Consider the following 21,376-nt stretch of genomic DNA (forward strand, 5'->3'; position numbering starts at 1 on the left):
CCACCTCCCCCTCGCTCCCTCCCTCCCCACCCATTTCCCACCCCCATGCACACAAGCACATACACACATGTATACAGATGCACAAATATATATGGTGAACATGGAACAAAACAACTCCTTCCTTAGAGGCTTGTAGGTCAGTTATCAAACTCCATTCTTTTTCCATTAATCCTCTTGCTTAGACTATGATCTCTTTTTTGCCTTTATTTTTCAAAGAATCACACAACATTAGAGCTTAAAGCCCTTAAAAAAATCATGCAGACAGTCTCTTCATTTTATATATGAGGTTTGTCTAAGGTCACACAAGGCAGTGATATGTGTCACACAAGTAAGTATATGAGAACAGCAGCAATAGCATTATCATCATTGTCATCAGTAGTGATGACGGGTCCTTCCTGAACTTTGGAAGACTCTGAAGTGACTTCCTCAGTCATTTGGGGAAGAAGAGGAAATCATGAATAAGACAGGTGAATAAAATAAAATTAGCAAAAAAATCTACCTCCACTAAAAACCCATCTGGTAGTGGCATATAACTCCTCCAGTCCTCTTTAGATCACTAAGACAATGTAAAGGCAAGCAGCCCCTGCCACTTTCCATACCTTAGTCCCAATTTCCCCTTTTACTTGTCCACGAATGATCTTTAATGTCCATTTTAGCTCCAATGTACTTATTATAAAGTGTTAGAGGATCTCAGATAATCTCTGATTATTATAAAATGAGAGGATCTCCACCACTCCTTTCTTCTTTTGAAAAACACAATCTGCCATTAGTCCTTCATTTCCTCTAAGGGTGGCTCTCTATAGAACTATCAACTGACAAGGAGAACAGAGATATACCTACCTCATTCCTGTTGGGTGCATCAGGAGGTGCGGTAGCAGCCACTGCCAGTAGCTTGATAGGTGTGGTGGTATCACTGAATACATCAGACACTTCCTGAGTCATGGCCTCTTGCATCTTTGTTTTCAGATCCTTAAAAATAGTTTTTTTTCCCCAAATGAAAATGCCCCCAGATTATCCAACCATAAGCATGTCTCTGCTAAATCAAGATTCTTATATCATTCATTCAACAAATTATTGAGCACCTCACTCCATGTAAGGAACTACAAAGGATGCTTTAAAAACAGGGTTCCCAACCTCTAGAACAGGGGTCAGCAATGTATGGCTCTCAAGCCATATCTGGCTCCACCTCCCGACCGGCCAGTCCGGGCAGAGCCCCAGGATGTGCCCCAGGGGGCCCTTCAGCCCCCACCCCATATTCCAGCGCCTTCTACCTCCATCCTCCTCCTTCCGCAGGCGCTTATGGCTCTCATGGCCAAAAAGGTTGCCGACCATTGCTCTAGAAGTTTACAGTCTAATAAAGGAATTATCTAAGACATATCAGGTGAAAGATATTCTCTTGATAATTTGATTCAAATTAACAGGGCCCCTTGCTTCTCTAGTGGCCATATCCTTGAAGAGTAGAGGGTTGAAATGTACCTGTTCCTCACAGCTCATGCTACGGTACAAGGTTTGCTAATGACTACAGAATGATGAAGAATGACAGGAACATTTCCTAATGATATATTTGGTGTTGCCATTATGAAAAGAAATATTTTTTATGTTAGCTTTCCTTTACCTAGTAGAGACTGGTTACAGGAACATATATGTTCTTATATTTACTACCTCTGAGCAGAAAGACATGGATTCTTAGAGGTAAACAAAAGATACTTAACCTTTTGTTAATCTGGATTCTGACCACAGCTCTCAACTGTTTTTTCCAAAGTGACCAATGATCCATCAGCTGCCTGATTCTATGGTCTTTAAAAAATCATCCCTAATCTCTCTGCAACATTTGACACTGTGGACAGCCCTCCAAAATATTCTCTTCCCACTCTATTTTTCAGGCATTGCTCTCTCTCAGGTCTCCTCTCAGTGGTCTGTGATGAGACACCTGGACACAGGCATGATGATGAGAAATGGCCTCACAGATGGGGAACATCAGGAAGATTAGTTTATTAACTGGACTATAGAGTGAAAAAAGGCAAGTGAGATATATCCAGAAATGTAGGCTAGAGCCAGATTGGGAAGGGCTCAAAATGTCATACAGTGGCATCCTTAATTGATCCTAGAAGAAATAGGGAGCTACTGGAGCTCTTTAAGCAAAGGAGCTACATAGCCAGACCTTTGCTTTAGGAATATCACTTTGGTAACTGTCAAAGATAGATTGAAGAAAGGAGAAACCTGAGCCATGGAGACCAACTAGAAAGCTATTGCAGGAGTCCAAGCAAGAGCAGATGAGTGCTTAAACTAGAGTGGTGGCCATGTAACAGATACTAGAGAGGTTGCACCCAACAAGAGATATGGGGGTGGGGGGAGTGAAGGAAAGTGAGGAATCCACCTGACTCTGAGGTTGCAAACTTGGACAACTGCTGATTGAATGAATGGAGGTACCTAGACATAAAAGGGGATATTTTGGGGTGAGGAAGCTTCAGCTACTTAAGAGAGTTATAAATCCCTGATAGGCAGTTGGTGGTATGGAAGTGAAGTTACCTTCAGAGAAGTGTTACGGTTCAGCTCCCATGGAAGCTGAAGAGATCACTGAGAAATTGTACAGAGGGGAGAAAAGGGGACCCAGATCAGAGCCTTGGAACACGGGTATCGTAGGAATGGACAGCCATTAATTATGGCTAGGGTGAGGCCATTTCTCATCTTCATGCCTGTGTCCAGGTGTCTCATCACAGAATGCACTCCCAGCTCATCACCGCTTCACAGAATCCCTCATTCCCTTCCAAGCTCAGCCTAAGCCCCAGCTCCTATTAGAGACCTCTGCTGATCCTCCCAGCTGCTATAGCTTCTATTTCCCTTGCCCAAAAAATTACTTTGTGCTTTCTTTGAACATATTTTGTATTTACTTATATGATGTTTCCCTCAGTAGGACCTAAGCTCCTTGAAGTTGGGGACCATGTTGTTTTGGTTTCAGTATCCTCATTGCTGAGGAGAGTATCTACAGAGAAATAATTATTTATTCACTGATCCTATCATCTCTTACATTATGGCATCCAATCCAATGTAGTTTTACATTAATTTTGTAAAGAAATTTTTCAAATTTCTTGCCAGAGTCAAGACTGTTAGCCACAGATTTATTTTACTTCTTGATCACAGTCTGACTTCATCAAACATGGCAAACTATGCATAATAAGATGCCTACTCTTTCTAATAATAAACTCAATAGTGGATTAATTGTAAATTTTACCTTTAAGGAATCCTGTAGCTGGGAAGCAAGAGCCCTTGCTTGTGGACTTTCTCCTTCCCCTCTAGCTGCCAGGTCTGCGAGCTGGGCTGTTAGCTGGTCCACTCGGTCACATTTTGCAAGAAGATCTTGGCGATAAGGCCCCATCATAACATTGGCAAGACGATGCCCTTCTGCCACAAGGCCCCGGATTGCAGCCTGACCTGAACCAAAAAAGGAACAGAAAGCTTCCTTCACATTGGTCAAGAAAAGGGAGTTCAAGTGTAACTTAGAAAGAAAGTTCAATACAATATTTTTTCATTCCTATCCTAAGTCATAGCTGCATATTCAAAGTATAGGAATTTTGATTCCCTTCAATAGAGTGGGACTTTCATGTTATAGCATGAGCTTTTCCTACACATTCTCCCTTCTCTCCCCTTCTTTCCCTTCATGATTTCACTAGCCCCCAGAGCTTCAATTATCACTTCTATGAAAACAACTTCTAAAACTATATAACCAACTAAAATCCTCCTCCTGTACTCTAGTTACACATTGTCAGCTACTTGCTGGACAGCTCCAACTAGAAGTCTGTCAGCATTTCAAACCCAAAACGTCCAGAATGGAATTCATTCTCTTCCCTCTCATAAAACTTTCCCCTTCCAATTCTCCAAGTTTCTGCTGAGGATACCACCATCCACTCAGTTACCCAGATTTATTTGTCATCCTTAACTCTTCCCCACTTCTCTCCCCCATATTCAACCACTTCTCAAGTCTTATGGTACCCACCTCCATAATATCTCTTGGATGGGTTTCTTTCTCTCTGCTCACATAACCACTAGCCTAGCTCAGGCTTTCCATTGAACCACCTAGCTGCGCTGCCCCCAGGTGCTACGTCTTCCACTATACCTTTCCTGAGCACCACCTTCTCTTCCCCATCTCCATGTTCTAGTGCTCTCTCCCACCTCAAGTCACTCTGTATTTCCTTCTATGGACATGTGGTCATGTGGTATGCTCCAGGAGAGGATTAATTCTTTGACAGTAGGGGGACCTTTCTCTGTATCACTAATAATTTTCATAGTGCCCAAAATACAGTAATTGTTTAATTAAATGTTGGCTAAATTCTACATAATAAAATGGTAAGTTTTTTTTTCTTCTGTTTTAGGGAAATTCAGTAATTCTTAGATTTACTCTACTTGTCTTTGCCCAGATCCATCCTTTTTATCTGCATTCTATCCAAATCCTTTCATATACTGGATTATTTTCTGAGCTTGTTTCTCTGCTCTCATTGTTTCTTTTGCTATTCTGTCCTATAGTAAAAATTTTCTACTTCTAACAGTTTTGTCATTATCTTTTCTAAAATTCTTAAATTTTTTTTGCTAGTTCCATTTCTTCTTCTAGTTCCTTCAGTGTATTATTATTATCTCTTTTACTGCACCATGAGAAAATTCTCCTTGTTTACTGATGCTGAAGCTGCTATGACTCTCTCTTTTTCTGCTTCTTATACCTCTACTCTTCTTGATTTTGTGCATTATTTACCTATATTCTTAAATATTCTTTGCATTCTTAATATTTATAATTTTATGACATGACAAAATTCAAATACATTCATATGCTACAGTTTATTCAGCCATATTTTGGAAATATTTCCAAAAAAAATTTTTTTTAAACCCTTACCTTCTGTCTTGGAGTCAATACTGTGTATTGGCTCCAAGGCAGAAGAGTGGTAAGGGTAGGCAATGGGGGTCAAGTGACTTGCCCAGGGTCACACAGCTGGGAAGTGACTGAGGCCAGATTTGAACCTAGGACCTCCCGTCTCCAGGCCTGACTCTCAATCCACTGAGCTACCCAGCTGCCCCCTAATATTTCCAAATTTTTAAATAGTATGACTAATACTATTATAAATACTTTTGTAAAGAACCTACTAATAGAATTACTGAGTCCAATGTACAAGCAGTTTCATAGATTTTTTTTGAATACTTTCATTAGCTTTACAAAATAACTGCAAGAATTCAGTCTCTCTAGAAGTATAATAGTATGCCTGTTTTGCTTCAGTTAAAATGGCAATGAATTTTACTAACTATCTTTACAAACTTAAAGGCTATAAGGTGTTTTCTCAGATTTATTTTGTTTCTCTAATGACTAGAATTTCAGCAATTTTGGGGTGGATATTAATAATTAATGTTTATTTTACTAAAAAACTACCTGGTTTACATCCTTTAACGACTTTTATCTACTAGTTCCAATGTATTTATAATCATTCCTTATGGATTTTTTATTTCAGATTTTTATGAAAAATACTTATGACAAAATTTCCCCCAACCTTTCTTTCCATTTTGTTCTGGCTGTGTTGCTTTCTAAATTGTGCAAAAATATTTTAATATAATGAAATCTTTTGTTACCAAAATGTTTTTCTATTGGGAAAGAAATTTTGACTCTCCATACCTTCAATAAAACTATCTTTCTGTTTTCTTCTTTTTAATAATTTTTTTAAAAATCTATATCATTTATCCATTTGGTAGGTATCATGATATATGACCCTGGTTGAGGCTCTAATTCTACTTTTTGCCATACTCCTTAGCCAATTCTCTCCCAATGATTTTTGTTTGTGTAAAAGCAATTTATCTGAGAGCAACACAATGGGCTTTGCCACAGGATGACAGAAGTAGAAGGGTAATGACAGTACTTTCAGCGCTTTAGTAAAATAGAAACAACTGAACTTAGCACTCAGTTAACAAGCATAGTTAGTCAAAATAGAAAGCTATCAGATTGTGGCATCTTCTTCTCCAACAGCCAAACCCCAATGAACTCCTCAGGAAAGTTATGCTCTCTTCTCCCTCTACATATTACATGTGAAAAACCTAGATACAACTTTTCCTTAATGTTCTGCAATCTTGGATTCATTAGATATTAGTTTCATATACTAATATGCCTCTCATTCTACTTTTAGATTATTCTGTTCATTTAATTTATTCTCCTAATTTTTTAATCCAGTAGCAAATAGTTTTGATAATTGCTACATTATATGATGATTTTAGGTGTGGCAGTGCCAGAGACCACTTCCCTCAAGAATTCTCCTTGACAATCTTGTCTATTTATTCCTCCATAGAAATGCTGTCACTTATAGAAAACAATCTGGGTTCAAATCTGGCCTCAGACACTTCCTAGCTATATAACCTTGAGCAAGTCACTTAACCCTGATTACCTAACCCTTACTGCTCTTCTGTCTTAGAATTAATACTAAGAAGGGGAGGGAAGGAGGAAAGTAGAGAGAGAGAGATAGGGAGGGAAAAGTAGCATGAGAACAAAAATATGAACACTAAGTATGTGAATAATGCCAATAAAATTGGGGGAAAATACCTAGAAGAGTAAGAGTTCAGATGAGGATATACTTTCATTCCTATCATTTAAGCAAACACATACCTTTCAAACCTGCAAATGCTACAAATATATAGCATTTATACATTTTTCTATAGATGTTAATGTTTTTGCTGATTTTTACTACATTTAGAATATTTTTTTTTAACTTTTAAGAATTTCTGATCATTTTCCTTTCCATTTTGGCATTATTATAATTACTGTTTTTGAAGGGGGATACTACTTTCTGGGAGTCTAAAGGCCTGCTTTTCATTTACCAGAATTATAGCTAAGTGTCCCCTATGCAAAGGTAAGAAGGAGCTAAATAGTAAACAAGTTAAAAAAAGAAGAATCAGGCCTAGAGATCAAAATTGTGATTTGGAGAAGATGACCAGTGCTGTTATGACCTATACATAGCTAATTTATCCTGTTATTCCCTCAATTTAAGTTAAATAGGAGCAAGAGGACATGCCAAAGTTTAATGACACTCATCAGTGGTTAAAAAAGCCTTTGAAAAGGCCCAAGGTACCAGTGTTTGTTTTCATTCAGCACAATACAATGAAAATGAAATCAATTCAACACCTTACCTACACCCCGATCATCTACTGTGGGATTGTCAATCCACCTCTGAGCTTGCTCAATCTTGCCCTCCAGATGCACAGCTGCTTTGGCAGGTCTGCTATTGGCCACAGCCCTGTTGGTTTTCGTCTGCAGGTTCTGCAGGGCTGTGGCGATTTGTTTAGCCAAAGCCCGGGCCTCTGGAGAGTCTCCTTTCCCCCTAAGAGTAAAAGAGTAGCATATGTAACATAATACATATGTTATTGTCCCCCCAAAAAAGGGGAATTTCCAAGAAGACTGAGAAATTAAATTCATTCTTATCATTCTGGGAACCATATAAGCCCAGAACACTAAGGTGTTCCTATACTTAGAGAATTGAAACAATGCAGGAATAAAAGAATACTCCTAATGTAGTCAGGAGCAGATAACTATTCATGAGGCTTGGAGAGTTTAATCCATTTTGTAGCTAAAACTAAATCAGCACTAGGAAGACACAATTTCTACAGAAGCTGGTTGCCTTATCTGTGGAAAACTTGAAGGCAGAGGGGCTGGCCTACAATTTGTTATGGTCACTTACTTAAAGTCACTCAGAATTTAGGATTCTTTGGTTTTCTTCATTGAAAGTCTAGAAAATCTCTAAGTTACTCATATTACAGTTTGACACCCACCAAGTTTACTGCCAAGTATTTGGTTAAAGTCTCAGGTCCAGATTTCAGTGCACATGACTGATCAAAAAGAGAGATGTCATTAAAAAAAAAAGCCATACTCTCATCAACATTCTCTTTAACATTTTATCAGCAGCAGCAAACATTCAAAGAATATCCACTATATGCCAGGCACTGTGGGGAGATACAATTAGGTCTTTACCCTCAAAGGAGTTTCTAATCTAATGGAAGAGAAAGAATATAAATATAAGAAGCTAAGTACAACTCTGAAAAAGAATCTCTTAAGTATCACAAGGATAGCACATATAATAAGTGTTTTGTGAGTCCAGAGGAGAGGCTGATGAGATCAAGTATTTGGTTTCAGCCTTAAAGAATGAATAAGATTTAGGGCTCACTAGGTAACACAGTGGATAGAGTGCCAGGCCTTGGATAAAAAGGACCTGAATTCAAATCTGGCCTCAGACACTTCCTAGCTGCATGAACCCGGACATGTCACTTAACACTGATGTGTAAAACTATCCATTAGGTGAAAACCCATGAGGCCAACCACATAGCTGGCCTGAAAAGCACACCCATCTCCCAGGTATCATTGGAGATATCCAGGAACTCAGTATACAGCAAGGATGTTCAGCTGGCCATGCACACTGGTGACATTAGTTATCCTCAAGCTAGTTACAGCTATTACATCCTCCCATGCTCACAAGGAACTCTTTCCCCACTACCAAAGCCTAGGCTCTGAAGCCCTAGCCTTAAACCTAACCCTAACCCTCCTTATTGAACTGTTCCCTCATGCTCTAGGAAGCTCATTATTGGAAAAAGCTCATCATCCTACAAGATCCCATCAATCTTGGGATTCTACCTTATCACCATTCTGTCCTCCTCTGATAGAAAAGTGGATCCATGTAAGGGTTAAATTGGGGTTCTGACTAAATAAGAAAGTTATAAATTCAATGTTGTGGTCGCCAAATTCAAAATATTATCCCTAAGCTAAAAAAAATTGTTAGCAGCTTTTATTTATAATGAGGAAGATAAAGAGTTGAAGTATGAAATGTAGGAGGGAAAGAGGTAAGGAGTTGCCTAGCCTACCCTAAGTGCTGATCCTATGAAATTCAGCTCACTCCCCAACAAAGTTCCAATCTCCATGCAGAAGTCCAAATCACTCACAGCAAGCCAATGTAGGATCCAAGGAAAAGAGTCTCTCCACAGAATTCATGCTGAAGGGAGTGTCCCACCAAAGGGCCAATGAGCAGAGAGGGTCTCCTTGCAGAGCCACCAAGGCAGGAATCTCTCCAAGCTAGAAGTCCCGAGGATAAGTTCAAAGGAGAAGAGCCCAAGGAGCCATCCTCCAAAGAAGAAGTCCAAAGGAGAATAGGAAGTTCTGGACTTTTTATAGTCCTTTTCCCATGTCCCTTTCTCATCCCTTTTCCTCTTCAGAGGGGCCAATCACAGCTTCCAAATTGCCTAGCACTGCCCAGGGAAGCAGTGTGTGTGGGATCCACCTCTCATCCTCTGAGAGTATAAACTCTTATCAAAGGATTTACAAGTTTTTGACTGATTGAGTTAAAAGGGTAGAGCTCTCTAAGTAAGTGACTTGTGGCTAACAACGTGTAAAGTAGGGGTTTCTTGATTGATTAACTCAAAATAGACAAAGAATAAAGAATTCCCTTCCACAGCCAGGAACTCCAAAATCTCCTTATAAGGAGCTCAGCTCAGACATCTCATTTTTAAGGGGCTGATCTACTCTGGGACTGCAGATTCTCCACCCTACTCCTTCACTAGGTGCCTACCCCCTCACTGGCTTCTTTTTGTGGGTTGTTTGTCCCCTTGGATTGCAAGCTCTTTGACACCATGGTATGTCATTCTTTTTATGATTTTATATCCATAGCACTTAGCATAGTGGGCGCTTAATAAATGTTCACTATTTATTAACCATTAGCCTCACCTTCACTGCACATTCAGTGTACTTCAGATTGTGAAAGGGAATTCTTTATTCCCTTTGCCTATTTTGAGTTAATCAATCAAGAACTTAAAGTACCCCTACTTAAAACTAAGTAAGAGAGTTCACAAGTCAGTGCTAGGAAAATTGAAAGGCTGTGATTGGTTCCTGTGAAGTAGGGGAGTGACAGGAAGTGAAGTGGAAAAAGGGTTATAAAAGGCAAGATGGAAAAGGAGATTCATGCATTCCTTGGTTCATTGGTGAGGAGACTTTCCTGGAGGAGGATTCTGCAGGATTCTGTGCTGGAAAGGCTTGCTGGGTGAGTGATTGGAGCTGAAGGAAGAGGCTTGCATTGGTGGAACCCTTGCTGAAGACACCACTGGGAAACCTGGCTTAAGAGACTATCACAACTTCACATGGAGATCAGGACTTGAGGGAGACCTTGTCAGGTGGTGAGCTGGACTTCTTTGAACAGAAATTATAGGGTATCTAGCTAGGCAATACTTTCTACTTCCTTCCTACATTTCTCTCTTTAACTATATCTCTATTAAACAAAATTGTTAAGAACAGCTAACAGACTTGTGACTTAAGAGTTAATTTTATAAATGGTGACCACAATCTTATATTTTTTTAAACTCTTAAGTTTAGTCAAACCAATTTTAATTTTTTTACAAGATAAATAAAAATAACTTCTCAGTGGGGAAGGAGCAGGGACTCCTGATGTAAACTTACTAGGGAAGGGCATAAAAAATAGATTTAATGCTAAAAAAAAGCAAAGAAGAAAAAGCAGCACCTCTTTTCCATAAAGAGCTTTCATAGAAGATTTCATTCTTTAAGGGGGATGCTAAAGTTATTATGAGAGAAGCCACTTGGGAAACAAAGCTTGAAATATTTTTATATTTGTTACTAAAGACACAGATTGCTGAGGAAGAGTGGTTATTCCTTCTTATATCTGGCCAAAGGGAGCAGCTATATAATTTCTGTTCTTCTCATGATGCTGGGAAAAGAGATAATCTAAAGACAATAATCTACTGAAAAGTAGCAAGATCTCAAAGTCAGGAGATTTTGCCCTCTGATACCAATTAATATCTTTAGTTCTTACATCATAAGATTGTTGGAAACATCAAATTGAGACAACTTACATTAAGTTTTTTGCCATATTTAAAGCACTATATAAATTTAAGCTATTTTTTTAAAAAAGCTAATGATCCATGCAAAATATTTCCAAAATGTTTAAAACACTTCAGAGCCTATCCACTAGGCCATATGGGAATTATATGAATGCAGCTACAAAACACACTTTCCAGAAATACAGGCCTAAAGAGATAGAGATATGGAATTGCTTCTAGGGAGGCTATGCCAAAAGAGCTAGCAATTACATAGCTCTTCAGACTTTGCAAAGCCTTTACCTACTTTATCTCACCTGATCTTCACAATGTCCCCTTCAAAGCAGGTGCTACTCTTATCTCCTTTTTATAGACTCAGAGAGGTTGTCACTTGCAAGACACACAACCTGTACAAGTGTGAAGCAGAACCTGAACTCAGGTCTTCCTAACTCAAACCAGGCCCAGTGCTCTTTCTACTGGACCACCTCATTCCCTCTCTTTGCTCCTCTGCAAGATGGAGATGATCATGTTTTATCTCTCTCACGTAATTATTATGCCTCCTGGCTGCATCAAAATAGTAACACCACCTAATTTTATTTATCTATTCAGTGCCATGGGGCAGCTGGGTGGCTCAGTGGATTGAGAGCCAGGCCTAGAGACTGGAGGTCCTAGGTTCAAGTCCGCCCTCGGACACTTCCAGCTGTGTGACCTTGGGCAAGTCACTTGACCCCTACTGCCCACCCTTACCACTCCTGGGCCAAGGACGGTCCCTAGCCGGATGAAAAAAGGAGGAGGGTTGGGCGTGGGGCTAGCAACCCCACCCTGTAAAAACTACATCTGCTAAAGAAACTGCAACCTAAAAGTAGGGGCAGCTGGGCTAGCTCAGTGGATTGAGAGCCAGGCCTAGAGACGAAAGGTCCTAGGTTCAAATCCGGGCTCAGACACTTTCCAGCTGGGTGACCCTGAGCGACTGTGGGACCCATTGCCTACTGGTTGTGGCCCTATGCTCCTAGAATGGAGTCCCAGGATAAAAAAAAAAAAAAAATTCAGTGCCATGATGGAGCTAGAAAATCAATAATGAAATTCATCTAGAAAAAAGAAATGGTCAAGGAGCTCAAGGAAATGATGAAAGAAAAAAGGATGGGGAGCTAACAGTACCAGGTCTCACCAAAACTATTTTGTACTAGTTTCAAAAACAAGATGATCAGTAGAACAGATCAGGTACAAAAACATAAATGAAGACAGTAACACCGGACAGAATAACCCAAAGCCTCAAACTCTTGAACAAGAACTCACTATTTAACAAAAACTGCTGGGAAAGAGGGAAAGCAAGAGATTTAGCAAAAATCAGGTATGGACCAATAGCTCATATTATGTCCCCAAGCTCCAAAACTGAGATAAAGAATGATGTCACAAACAACCTGAAGAAACAAATAACAAATTACCTGTTGAATCAATGGTTAGAGAAAGAGTTCAAGACCAAACAAAGGATAGAGAAAGTTACAAAGAAAATATGGACAATTTTGATTACATAAAAATATGTTTTTACACAAACAAAACAAGATTAGAAGGCAAAGAGTTAAGAAGGGAAGATAACTTTGCAGAAAGTTTCTCTGATGGAATATCTGGAGTTTTAGATATATAAGGAACTAACTCAAAAGTATTAGGGCAAGAGCCATTCCCCAATTGATAAATAGTTAAAGGATATAAACAGGCAGTTCACAAAGAAAGAAATCCAAGCTAGCAGCAGATAAATTTTAAAAAGAAGTTCCAAATCACTTAAGAATTAGAAAGATGTAAATTAAATAAATTCTGAGTTGCCACCAGATTCATAACAATTAATGGTATTTTTATACCATTATTATTATATATAATATATAATACCATAAATATTATATTATTTTAAAAGATTTTTAAAAAGGAAAATTACAGTCATTGGAAGGATTATAGGAAAACAGGGACACTAATACACTTCTTGGAAGAGTTGTAAACTGGTCTAGCCATTCAGGAAAGCAATTTGGAACTAGGCCCCAAAATTCTAAACAGCGCATACCCTTTGTTTGGCCCAGTTTTATCACCACTAGGCCTACACTCCAGAGATATCGAAGAAAGACAAAATGGACTCACTTATCTAAAAATATTTATGGCCATTCTTTTGATGTTACCAAAGAATTAGAAACTGAGGGAGCACCCATCTATTAGGAAATGGCTTAAAAAAAAAAAGATGGCATATGAATGTAAGGTATTATTTTTGAGCTATAAGAAATAATGAAAAAGATAGTTTCAGAGAAGCCTAGTCTAATGTAGACTGAAGTGAGAAGAACTGGGGAACAATTCACAGAATAACAACAACATTACAGAAAAAAACAAATTTGAAAGACATGATGAATTCTGCTCAAAGCAAAAAACACCTACTATTCCAGAAGACTACTTAAGAAATGTTAACCACCTCTGGATAAGATTGGTGATGGATTAAGAAGAGGCAAAATAATACACACACTATTGGACATAGTCAATGTGGGAGATCACTTACTTAACTATGCATATTTCTCATAAGGGTTTTTTCTTTCTATTTCTCCAATTGGGGAGTGGGGGGTGGAAGGGAGAAAAGATAAGGATAGGATAGCCAAAAAGAAAAAAAAAGAGAAAAAAAAAAACAAGGAAAAAGAGGGTTGATGTGTGTGTGTATGGTTTTTAACAAAAAGAAAAGAAAAGATAGAAAGCAGCATAGATAGAACAGCTTTGAAAGCTACAGACTGAATTTATTAGAATTAAAAAGAATAACAAGCTATACTATATACACAATAAAGGTCTGTGGTTTCATGTAAAAATTCATTCTGTTCTACTAGTAATATGGAAATGCCCATTTTATTTGGTGTTTCTTAAGATTAGTCAAAAAATACATTTTACAAAAGAAAGAGAACTTGCCTGGGAATTAGGTATCCTGGGTTTCTGGACATAGGTTATGGTATCATTCTACAACTAACTTAATTATGTGATCCCAGGACAATACAATGGGGGTAATGATTTTAGATAGCACTTTATGGCTTCCAAAGCACTTTATCTTGAGTCATAGATATAGAGGCAATGGGGATCTTAAAAGCCATCAAGCCTATTCCTTTCATTTTATAGAGGAGAGGTCTGAGGCCCAGAGAAGGTAGGGAACTCCTGTAGGGTCACACTGCCCACAAGAGTAGGAGATGGGGCAGGGGTGCCTCACAAGAAAGAGAGCAGTCTGATCACTTTGCAGATTGTCTGTGAAGACTGGATAAGGCAGGGCTACATGCTCCCCTATTAAAAGTTACCACATGTATATGACAGTAAAGGAAAATAATAAATGTTGGATGGGATATGGCAAAATTGGGACACTAATACATTGCTGGTGGAGTTATAAATGGATCCAACATTCTGGAAGGCAATTTGGAATTATGCCCAAAAGGCTTTAAAAGATTGCCTGCCCTTTGATCCAGCCATTTCACTATTGGATTTGTACCCCAAAGAGATAGAAAAAAATGTTTGTCCAATAATATTCATAGTCACGTTTTTTGCGGTGGTAAAAAATTGGAAAACAAGGGGATGCCCCTCGATTGGGAAATGGCTGAACAACTTGTGCTATATGATGTTGATGGAATACTATTGTGCTGTAAGGAATGACGAACTGCCTGATTTCTACATGAACTGGAAAGACCTCCATGAACTGATGTGCAGTGAAATGAGCAGAACCAGGAGAACATTGGTCCCAGAAAGTGAAAAGTTGTGGAATGACCAGATGTAATAGGCTTTGCTACTAGCAGCAATGCAATGATCAAGAACAATTCAGAGGGACTTATGAAAAAGCACACTATCCACATTGAGAGAAAGAACTGTGAGAGTGGAAATGCAGAAGAAAAACATATGATTTATCACTTGATTATATGGGTATATGATTTGGGGGTTGTGGGTTTTTAAAGATTACTCTATTATAACTATGAATAATACAGAAGTAGATTTTGAGTAATAAGAAATATATAAACCAATGGAACTGCTTGTCAGCTCCAGGACAGGGGAGGGAAGAGAGGAAGGAGAGAACATAAATCATGTAACCATAGAAAAATATCCTAAAAAAATAAAATAGTGTGAAAATTAAAAAAAAAAATTACCAAATGTGCTCCTCATTTATCAAACAGTGAATAACAGAAGTTGCATATCTAATCATTCACAACCACTTTGTCAAGTTGTTTTGCTTAATTATTTACAGGGTCTGGGGATGTATAGGGGTAACTTTGTTGTGTCCATTGAATAATAGGTTTTGTTTAGAAGGAAATGACTTAATTTTGAAAAAGCTTATGTACATGTATTAATCAAACATTAAATCTTTCTCAAATGAAAAATCATTACATACTGTCTCCGAAGATCTGACAATTTAGAAGTCAGAGCAGAGATTTCTCCAAGGGAACGCAAAATGTCTTCTCTTTCCTTAGGATCATCACACAATTCTGCAATTTTCCGAGCTTCGGCTAAAGCACCTCGAATCTGTTCTTCTCCTTCAGGGCCCCCATTTGGATCTGCAAGCCAATTCTTCATATAAAGAAATGGCCAAAAAAAACCAAACCAACAAAGAATGAAGTTGGCAGTGAACTATTTAATGTATCACAAGACCCAACTACTATACTTTGTGAACAGTGTTAGTAAGACTATTGGACGTATTTTCACAGTTACAAGCACAGTAATTTTTAAAAACAATGATCTTTTTTTTATACAGTGTTACATCTGCTAAAAGTCAGTCAATCTCTCTTATTTTCAAGGAAAAAAATAGTGCCATTCCTCTTCAAAGAGTATACAGTATTTTCAGTACAAGAGGTAACATGTCTTTGGGTCAGTTGAGTCTCATTAATTCTGCAGTCACATACATTTTACATTTGTTTGCCCCTGATAAGTGCTTCTTTATCAAATATAGATACAGCTCCTAGAATAAAAGATCATATGTCTCCTCTATTCAACATCAAAGCCATATTCTTTTTATGCCTTTTATAGTACCAACTGCTCCAAAGAAAGATCTGAAATATCAAAGCATTAGGCTTAGGTGTGGACTTTTCAAAGTTAACCTTCTGTTACTGAATGGGAGCACCTGCCTCTGGTCAGAACTGACCACAAGATAAATTATCATCTCCTGATCATCTTTGAGTAAGAGAGAGAAGACAGTTTGGGACATTTCTGGGATGAACGCTGCCCACCACTACCACCCCAGACCATCTTCTGTACCTGAGCAGCATCAATCTTCTTTGCGATGCTTTGTTTTGAATTTGTCATGGCCTCCAGTTTTCGTGCTGCGTTTTCCACCTTTGCCGTGAGCATATCTAGACCCTGGGACACCTGCTGGGCTTTCTGCATGGCCATGGGAGTGGCTCCTTGTCCTCTATTCAGGAGAGAGAGAGAGAGAGAGAGAGAGAGAGAGAGAGAGAGAGAGAGAGAGACTGTCTTGTACGCCCTCAAAAAGGCAGTAGCAACATGTTCCACCCCACAGAAAAGTACAAGTTATTTGTTCATGTCCTTGTATCCTTTCCCTTCTTCAATAAATCTGGAAGAGCACATAGGCATAAACAAACCAAGGCATCTGCTTTCTCTGCTGTTTTTAAGAATCATCATTAGCTCAGAGGAGAAGTAGAGCTGCTTAGAAAACTGGCGCTACAACAGAAATCATCACAAAAACCTTGAAACATTAAGAAATAAGTTTCTCTTGGCGAATACTACATAATCCACTCTAAACTTTAAAGAAAATTGTGTTCCCAATTATACTGGCCTATATTACCATAGCAGCACACTCTTGAGAAATGTATGCTTTCCAACATTATTAGTGAGTGTACATTTCCAGAGTTCCTCAGTTTTCTGATACATTAAGTAGCCAATAATTTCACTTTAAAATCTCCACATTCTGCTTCTATGCATCTTAAGCATGTCAAGTAGTCCGTCTAGGGGGAGACATGTAGTTAAAGAAAATTAAGCATGTGATATGGGAAACTAAGGACAACATCAAGTGGATTTAAGGTCAAGTTATTTCCACTAAGATAGCTGCTTCCTAAAGAACTAATTATTCAACTTATATTTTCTTACAACTTACTAGTGCTGTTAACATAAGATAAAACAATGAACATGTCAAACGGCCCCACATTCAAAGGAGAGGATTTCTTTTCTGGAAAATTAAGCTAAAGAGTAGTCACATTTGGCATATCCAAGGGAATTTTTCAAGTAAGAACTACCAGACTGTTTCAGACCTTTGGTCCATCTAGTTCCATCTTCTCCAACAAGAAAACTTGTTAATATTTCCTAGGGTGGTACAATTATACCAGGATGGCTTCACTTGATAATTTATTATGAATCTGTCATTATGAAATTATCACACCTTGTTTGGAACCTTATTAGTGTGTTCTAAAAATGTATTATCTATTGTGTAAAATAGTACATTCTTTCATTCAAAAATGTGGGGAAGAGGGAATAAGGTATGTTGTATTATCCCAGGATTTGGGGATAGTTTTTATGATTTAAATTCCAATCCTTCAAATCAATCCTCTAAGCTTTCATCTTTCTAGATTAAAGAACCTTGATATTTTCTATTTTTCCTTCTATAACAATTAGATCACTCAGTATTTTTAGTCTCTCTCTCTTTTTATTGATTAAAGAGTAAAAGAACACACTTAACCACAAAAAGCCACCTTTGAGAACTCCACATCAATATCTTCTTTTGGGGAGATGAAGTCTGTGAAGATAGATATTAGCGAGAGGAAGGGAAGCTCATAATTCTGCCAAACCTTCTGAGCATTTGCTCAGGACAGGGGAAAAAAAACTTGCTTTCATCCTTTCTACAAAATTCCATTTACATTCATGACACAAAAGTAAAAAAATTTTTTAAAAAGGCTTGCTAAGATTTATGAGGTTACAATTATGTTCCTGTCCTCCACTCCTTTTAAGGCACAGAACAATTGGTTCTATTATATAAATGAAGTAAAGCAAAGACTTGTAATGACTATATTTCCAAATATGTGTAATATCTAAGATGGTCTCTAGCCCCAGTTTGATGACATTCTATATTATTTTTCAGGGCATTCTGATAACCAAATCAGTATTTAAATTTGCCCTGTTTTAGGGTTTCATCCCAGATCATTGCCTTATGGATGAAACTGTCTTATAAGAAGAACCTTCTTGATCTTCAGTAGCTAGATACCCCTTTGGAAGTGCTCCAAAAAGGAATTGCTTTATAATGGTTTTTGTTCCATAGAAAAATGGAGTTATATTCAGGTTTATAGTTTTTTTTTCTCCCTTTAATGCCAAAAGCTGTAGGGAGGCAGCTTGAGATAGTCACCCAATCAAATGAAAGATGACAGGATGGGGTCCAGGAAAATGTCTGAGAATCAATGACCCAAAAATGCCAACCAGTGTAACAAGGACACTGCTTTAGAAGGGAACAACCAAGAAAGTAATTCCATTGTCATTTTTCTTTACAGTCTTTTCCAACCTCTTTCTAACAGAGGACTTAAGACTCCCCCCATTCTCTGGCCTTTGGAGAGATAATGCAGTTTTTACTTTTTACAAACTTTCCTCTAAATCTATATCCAGAAACTGAAAAAGTCCCAGCAAATGTCAATTCAGTTCCAAGTTGCATTGAGAGGTGAAGAAGTCTGAGCTGCATATCAACTTCATTACTGAGCAGTTATATGCTAAGAAACTTGTTTTTAACAAGAGATTTAGCTACAATCATATAACTTTAAAGGTATATAAACTCTATGACAACTGTTTTCTGAACTCTATTTTTTCCACCATGCATTAAGTCTACAATATACGGAGTGCTGATATACCTCGGTGTAAGAGTTAACATGTTGTTTGTGGAAAATTATCTTTTTCTATTAATTGTACTGAAATTAACTTTACTTCCAATTATGCTAAAAAGCCTTTAACTAAATAATCAAGGAATTATTATTGGGATTCTTCCATGAAGTTGCTCATTGAAAGAAGAAATGGGTTACCTGGCTCGATGTTCAGCCACTTGGTCGGTCATCTGCCCTAACATTTTGCAGGTTCCCAGGATCTCTCTGCGTTCTTTCCCTGCACAGAGTTCACCAACTTTTCCAGCTTCATCCAAGATCTGCCTGATTGCTTGCTCCCCAGCATCTCCTAACAGGAAAGAGATATTCAATAGTCACACTGATGTATTTCATGTTTAGTGTCACGAGTCACTTCATTCATTGAGAGATAAATCTTTGTTGTTGTATTTTTAAAATACTAGCACTCGGGGAAATCAGGCAATAAATCCAATAGCTTAAAGCCAAATGGTGTCCCTGCAGCCACAGAGATTTCTGAAAGAAGTCCTTAAGAATCAAAGCCGCTTGGAAATATAAAAAAGCCTGTGTCAAGAATATGGATTATAAGATCAGAGCAACAGTTTAAGCAAAGTTAGGGACAGAAATCTCCACTTTCTATACCTTTCTACTGTCTTTCCTATATCTAAGAGGTAGAATAATGCATTCCCTAATGGAAATAGGGGGAAAAAGGAAGAGTGAACAAGGAGAACTAAATGGGAAAGTTAATGTGATTTCAACTTTTTTTTGAGGTAGAATCATGTCCCATTTTTCTGGAATCATCAGGCAATCAAATGCTCAAATAAATTAATGCTCCAAATAATTGAAGCAACAAGTTTTCACTAGAACATTTTCTAAAATATGCAATATCCTGCCCCAGTAAACAGAATATATTGAATATTTCCTTGATAACTCTACGGCATCATTATAAACACCAATTATTTTACCGTACTATATTATAATCCAATGACACCCACAGAGACCCTTTGGGTCTTTAGGGTATTTTACTCTTACATCAGACAGTACCACACTACTGGTCTTTTCTAGTTGGTATATCTCCTGTTTCCTCACTCAAACTCTGCCATCCCTTCTTGCTGCTATCAGGATGTTTACTTTTAATAGATCCCTCATCATCTTATTTGGCTATCCAGGAAGATTACAGGTTGCTGAGGAATAAGATTATCAAATCATTAACCTTCATTTCATACACAGTACAGATTCACAATCCATAGACTCAAGTATAAGACTTTATATTCCTTTCCTATGGTGGAGAGTTGATGGACTGATTCTGTGTTTGTGTCAGGCACCATAAAGGGAAACTGAGAAAGAAATAAAACTAAGTCTCAGGTGAATGAAAGAAGGAATCCTGGCCTTGGAAGAAGGATGCCTGAGCTCTAGAGACAGATCAACCCCTTATCAGCTGCCTATACGTGACAGGACAATTCACCACCATGGGCCATGGCTTCATCCTTAATAAGTTAAAATATGAGATCTCTAAAGCCCATGCAAAGTTTTGTAGTCTAAGAGGCTACATTTCAGATGACTGGGATTATTTGAGTCTGGCAATCAAATTAGTCTTCCAACCAAACTTGCTTAAAAGAGTTCTGGCCTACTTATAAACCAAATCTATTGTTTGAGCACCAGCCTGGGAAGATCTGGAAACACTTATTACCAGATTTGGCCACAGTATAATGAAACTTTCAGACAGCTGCTCTTAAAGACCATCTACCATATAGTACATAGAACAGCTAGCACTTAGATGGTATTTCAAGGTTTACAAAACATTTCTCATTTGGTCTTCATGACAACCCTTGGAAGTAAGATCTTATTTCCAATTCATAGATGAGAAAACTGAGGCTGAGAGGTTAAATGACTTGCCCAAGGTCACACAGCTAATAAATGCCTGAGGCAGGATTTGACCTCAGGGCTTCCTGGCTCCTGGTCAGGAGCTCTATCCTATGTGTCATTAGTTGCATAGGTACTACAGAGCAGCTAAAATCTAATCTGGAAGATATAATTAACAGATAATAAAATATAGACACAATAAAAAAAAATACAGACATAATTAAGAGATTCCTGAAGGAAGTTCTCCATTTGGGTGGAAATATTGGGCTTAATGTACAAATAGTAAGAATTTTTGTAAAAGCTTCAAAAGGATAAACAAATTCTTACCTGGCGCGGCAGTGGGATCGCGGAGCCAACCTTTGGCCTGGTTCAATTTAGAATCAATGGAGGCCAAAGCTCTCTTCATGGCTTCAGTGTCCTTTGAAGAGAAATTCCTAGTTATTTTCTTGCAAAAATTATAATAATAGACTACAAAGTAGACAGATGCAGCAAAAACATAAAATAGCGAGAAACTCCTGCATTAGCTCTAGTTTTTAAAGATGCCGCTCACACAACAATTCTGACTTCAGTCCTCAAAATGCAGCATACCTGGCATGCAAATCTGCTGTTAATTACATTCAATTTCTTCCTTTCCCTTACTGCCAACATCCCTGAAGCCAAAAGATTTTTCATTTCTGTGTCAAAAAGAGAACCCGCTGACACGATCCTCATTAACAGTCTTCCCATCCTATAATATTCATCTTGTACAGTCCTGATGGTAAAAGCCCTTCCAATCACAGTGAAGACTCGTTAGGATACTTTTCTTTTACATCTTGCCTTTAAAACACACATAAAAGCCAATCATGCTCCTCCACTCTGCTTTAATGAAACCACAA

At 38.1% G+C, this 21,376-nt stretch overlaps 1 protein-coding gene across 2 annotated transcripts in view; it reads right to left on the bottom strand.

Moving 5' to 3' along the window:
* Positions 1–21,376, bottom strand: part of VCL (vinculin) — a 111,721-nt gene that overhangs the window by 16,298 nt on the left and 74,047 nt on the right. For both annotated transcript variants that reach the window (XM_044659056.1, XM_044659055.1), the window contains exons 7-13: positions 20,829–20,919; positions 18,825–18,972; positions 16,069–16,222; positions 15,209–15,384; positions 7,150–7,340; positions 3,233–3,432; positions 841–969 (exon numbers count right to left, since the gene is read on the bottom strand). In XM_044659056.1, the coding sequence (XP_044514991.1) occupies positions 841–969; positions 3,233–3,432; positions 7,150–7,340; positions 15,209–15,384; positions 16,069–16,222; positions 18,825–18,972; positions 20,829–20,919 (1,089 nt within the window). The remainder of the gene's footprint in view (positions 1–840; positions 970–3,232; positions 3,433–7,149; positions 7,341–15,208; positions 15,385–16,068; positions 16,223–18,824; positions 18,973–20,828; positions 20,920–21,376) is intronic.

Source organism: Gracilinanus agilis, chromosome 2, assembly GCF_016433145.1.
Source record: "Gracilinanus agilis isolate LMUSP501 chromosome 2, AgileGrace, whole genome shotgun sequence".
Lineage (NCBI taxonomy): Eukaryota > Metazoa > Chordata > Mammalia > Didelphimorphia > Didelphidae > Gracilinanus > Gracilinanus agilis.